Source organism: Antrostomus carolinensis, unplaced genomic scaffold (assembly GCF_000700745.2).
Source record: "Antrostomus carolinensis isolate BGI_N321 unplaced genomic scaffold, ASM70074v2 scaffold8504, whole genome shotgun sequence".
NCBI classification, from domain to species: domain Eukaryota; kingdom Metazoa; phylum Chordata; class Aves; order Caprimulgiformes; family Caprimulgidae; genus Antrostomus; species Antrostomus carolinensis.
In genome coordinates, this window is record NW_010310101.1 from 9,694 (window position 1) to 14,740 (window position 5,047).

At 45.7% G+C, this 5,047-nt stretch overlaps 1 protein-coding gene across 1 annotated transcript; it reads left to right on the top strand.

The window, feature by feature from the left end:
• Positions 1 to 2,424: 2,424 nt before the first annotated feature.
• On the top strand, positions 2,425 to 4,120 carry LOC104523648 (tubulin alpha-3 chain; the record flags this gene model as incomplete). The annotated part of the gene is made up of 2 exons (XM_010166303.1): positions 2,425 to 2,668; positions 3,972 to 4,120. Coding segments are annotated over 2 exons (393 nt in total), but the record flags the coding sequence as incomplete, so codon positions are not given.
• Positions 4,121 to 5,047: the final 927 nt, after the last annotated feature.

The window sequence follows — 5,047 nt, forward strand, 5'->3', positions numbered from 1 at the left end:
TCCCTGAGTTTAACACTTCAAGTCTCACACTGCCACAGGGAATTAATGCAACTTGCAGAAACCTTTAGGGTTTTTATTATTTTTTTTTTCTTCTTTAGGAGTGAGCTGCCATGTTGTCTTTGTCTGCTCCAAACCCTTGGGATTAGATATTAAATGAATAAAGTCTCCCTTTCCTTCTAGGTTTTTTTTTTTTAATTTTTTTTTAATTGAATCTTTGCTCCAAAGAGTTTGCAGCTGTGAAACCAAAGGGGATTGATCTGGTTACTAAAAAAACTGCAGCCCTGAGCAGTGCTGGTTGATCTGAAACTTTTATATAAAGAATAATGCCACTGTCACCTTATTGTGAATGCAAAAAAAAAAAAACCCACAACTTGTTGGAAAATCTGATGGTGTCCCTTTGCATGTTGCAAATGGAAGAAAACTTCAAAGTAACTCCTAGCGAGGCAGCTTTTGAACTTTTTTCCCTTTTATCTGCTGACTTTTAGAGTCTGCCTTGGCTAGAAAACAGTTAAACATTTACATGATATTTCCAATGGGAAAATCAGCTGGACAACAATAGGCTGGTTATAGCCAGAGTCTGTAAAATACAGTTGGTCTTGATGCAAATGTTGGAGATCTGGGATCTTAAAAAAAATACTAATAATTAAAAAAAAATTAAAATGAAATTCTGGCATATTTGGGGAGGGGGAAAAACCTGCAGAAAAAAATTTACACTTTTTTCCTTCCAGCAGCCTCATTTTAAATATTTTATTTTATTTTTTTAAATTATTTTTTAAAGTTATTTTTAATTCCCATTCCCTGTTTTCTGGGCTGAAAATACCAGTGTTCCCTTGAAGCAGGTGCTGGGACTGGGAAACTGGGAGAGGACAGTGAGTGGAGCAGCTGTCCCAGCTAAGTGCTGGCAAAGCGGCTGTGGCGTTGACCCTCGCAAACAGCATCGAGAAGTTATTGCAACCATCTTGCTGGGAGGGATGGGCACATGGCAGTCAGCATTTCCCACATAGTGCAAATATCAACTTGGAGAGGGAGGACTTAAACACAGCCTCCACACCCAGAAGAACTGGCCTAGACCTGGATTAAGTAGTGTTTAACTAGCTGTGGATAAAGGGGTTGGTGTCACTTTGTGGTACCAAGATCACTCATCCAGTTGGTGTCTAGCTTTAGGGTGGATGACTTGAGCATGTGGTGGCCCTTGGACATACTTGGAGACTAAGAGGGGAGAAGTTGCATAGCATCCTTCTCCTGATGGCTACTGACACAAGTGTTTGATGCCCAGGACCATCTAACATAACTTAGAGGGTAGTGACTTCCAAGGGACAGAGTTCCTCAGGTGGGATAGTCATACCTAGGGGTGTGCACACACTTGGTGTCATAGAATCATAGGATGGTTTGGGTTGGAAGGAATCTTAAAGCTCATCCAGTTCCAACCCCCCTGCCATCAGCAGGGACACCTTCCACTAGACCAGGTTGCTCAAAGCCTCATCCAACCTGGCCAGTTGGCCAGAACTGGTCTATCAGTGGCATTTGTTATGCTCTGTTCAAGGTGGGCTACTTGGAGCAGGGGAGCTGGGCTTATCTGTGGAGACCCCCAGCTCTTGGTAGGACTTTCATGGTGATCCCTTGGGGAGCAGCACTGCCCCATGCTGTGCATGGCAGTAATTGGGAGTCTCTGCTTGGGAGCTGGGACATGAGCCTCTGTCATCGCTGCAGCACTGCTTTGATCTTGGGGTGGTGGAAACAGCAGAGATGCCAATTACTCAGGGAAGCACACAACCATCAAAAGTCCCCAGAGAGTCTCCAGAAGATGCCAGTACCTTCAATACTGCCCTGGAGTTAGAAGCTCCTGGAGGGTGACCTGGTTAAATGAGGATTCTGAGCCTTTCCCCAGGTGTCAGTCTGCCCTGGTTCTGGCCTCAGGCAACTCCTGGTTTCCTCCAGCCTCATTTCCTGCTCTGACTCCCAGCTTGGCTGTGAGTTTCCCAAGCTTGCCTTCTCCCTGCTTAGTGCAGAACTCTTTCTTTTTTTGATGAAGGAGCCTGGAACTGTTGTCCCTGATACCCCATTGCTCTGGGACCTGGGGGATTGACAGCTGCTCCACACCATGGCAGGACCAGTTGAGCATTGAGTGAGGAACCAGTGCTGCTCAGCTGCTTCCTGCCTCAGCATGAAGCCCATCACCTCCTTCCTTCCTCCTCCCTTGGGTTGGGAGAGCCTTTCCTAAAGATGATATGAGCACAGCTCAGCTGTGTCCAGCCGCTCTGCAGATCATGGTTTGATCTTTGCTCCAACTCTCAGCAGTGGGCGGAAACCGCCTGTTTCCCTAATCGTCTGCAGTAGCAAATGGCTCAAACAAGATCTGTGGGGGGATAGTGCTAAGTCACAGGATGTCTAAAAATCACCTTAACAAGCCATTTCCCTTTCCAGAGGGAGTGCATTTCCATCCACATCGGGCAGGCTGGCGTGCAGATGGGCAATGCCTGCTGGGAGCTCTACTGCCTCGAACATGGGATCCAGGCGGATGGGACCATTCCTGGCCCCAAGCAAGTGAAATCTTTGGAGCCGAAGTCTGAACAAGTGGATTCTTCTTTTGAGACCTTCTTCTGTGAGACAGCATCTGGGAAGCATGTGCCCCGAGCCGTGTTCATAGACTTGGAGCCCACTGTCATTGGTAATAGTGGGGCAGTTGGGTGTTGTGACATCTTTATCTGTGACTCCTGACCCTTCTTACTTGGAGCTTGTGTTTGCTGCTCATATTAGCCAGCAGCTCCCACTCTTATCTAGTAAAATGTCTCCAGCCATCAGAAGGAGACAGAGTTTGCATTTCCAAATGGACCTGGGAGTGACAACCTCATTACACTGACTGGTCTTTTGTTGATCCTTCCTTTTAAAAGACCTGCTGTCTTGAGCAGGATCCTCAGCAGGTGTAAAGTAGCATGAGTTTATTAACCTCAATGCTCTGAACTGAGTTACACCATCCTATGACCTGATGTGGCACATCTGGTTTTAATGCTACCTGTGAAGCATCTTTGAGTAAACAGGTGCTACACATTTCATGGTTCTGTGGAAGCAGGATGTCTTGCTACTACAAGCTTTAAACTTCCCCTTCCAGTCCCAATTCCTTTAGTGATCTCAGTGTGTTTGACTCAATTATGGCACTTTGATTTAGAGTGCCTTCCTAGAAAACAAATTCTTCTTTTGCTCAAGGAATTGGTGGAAATGACTCCCAACCACATGCATCCATCTACCTGCTTCTGCCTTCTAGGCTTCTCCTGGGTGTTTGCTCCTATCTTGCCATCTAGGATGGATGACTCATTATTTCATCTCATGAAAGGAATGTAGACTTTTGTTTTGATTCCACTTAATTTTTAGGCTCCTTATCAAGGCACTAAATTGAGAACCTAGTGAGAGAGCCAGCAGAACATGAAATGTATCCAACATTGAGATTGAGTGTGTTTAAATAACCGCTGGAGGTGTCTCCAACCTCATTGACTGCATGGAGCCTAGAGGAACTGCTCCTAATGCCTGTCTTCATAAGGTGCCCAAAGCTGGGTCTTAGACATCTACCAGAAATGTCAACACTGTGGAGTCACTCTGTCTCCTCTTTGGTGTGCTGTAGAGCAGATGATGGAGGTGGTGCTTCCAGCCACCTTAAGATGCTTTGCAACAAGCAGCAACATAAGCTGCCTGGTGATAACTATAATCCTACAATAATGATGGAAACATAACCAATGTCCTAACTCTTTAAGCCAAATTACATTAGGATCTCAAAGTGTCTGCTGGATGAAGATAGAGGAGGTATAGTAGGACCTTGACAAATTAGCCGGGACAGGATTATTCTTACCCCTTCCATTATTCCCAGTCTGAATTTACCATGCTGTGACCATCATCTCACATGGACTCCTGGCAGGTTTGCAATGTGTTTTGCATTAATGTCTAGAACCTGTAACTGTGTGGTGTTCCTCCTTGTGTAGATGAGATCAGGACTGGGACCTACCATGCACTCTTCCACCCAGAGCAACTCATCAGTGGCAAGGAAGATGCTGCCAACAACTATGCCCGTGGCCACTACACCATCGGAAAGGAGATTATAGACACTGTCCTCAGCAGAATTCGTAAAATGGTAAGAAAAAAAGAGAGTCTTTGCCTTAAAATAACACACCATGGACAATAGAATTAAACTTTGGGTTTGAAGTAAAAGTCTTAAGAGAAAAATCCCTTTGTGTGAACTCCACGGGCAGCTGCTCATTGCTTATCATGTATGTATGAAGTGACACAACACTAGACCTGAGACAGAAGAGAAGGAATTTTAATCACAGGGAAGCCACTCCCTGGTTGTGCAATTCCAGATATTATTTCTAGATGGTCAATCAGTAGCCAGGTTGGGAAGACCAAACTCCACATTTGATAGGAGTGAAGCAGGATTGTAACAACATCCTTGGATGCCTGTCAGTGAAAAGGTTTTTGAGATGTCTCCTAAGGGCCTAGGACCCACGTGCTACCTCCCATCCCCTCTTGGGTGTTGAGGTGTGCATTGAGCTGATCATGGAGACACTTGCCAAGAGTTTCCATCTGACTATGCAGAGATACCTGTGGCAGCTCCATGGGAATGCTGAAAGTGATTAACAAATGTACAATTAAGATGCTCAGTAGGGTGATATACTGAGTGAATCCACGCTAGGGATTGGGTGCGCTCTGGCCAGTAAGTGCTGTAAGCAGAGTTTATTGCAGAATCACAGAATGGTGGGGTTGGAAGGGACCTCAGGAGATCATCTAGTCCACCCCCCCTGCCAAAGCAGGTTGGTTCCCTACAACAGATTGCACAGGAAAGTGTCCAGGTGGGTTTGAACATCTCCAGAGATGGAGACTCCACACCCTCTCTGGGCAGCCTGTCCCAGGGCTCCAACACCCTCACAGGAAAGAAGTTTTTCATTAAGTTGGTATTTATTGCTGTATTATTTGGGGTAGTTATTCCAATCCTGAGCAAAGAGAGGTAAATATACATTCTTCTACCGCAGGCTGACCAGTGCAGTGGCCTCCAAGGCTTCCT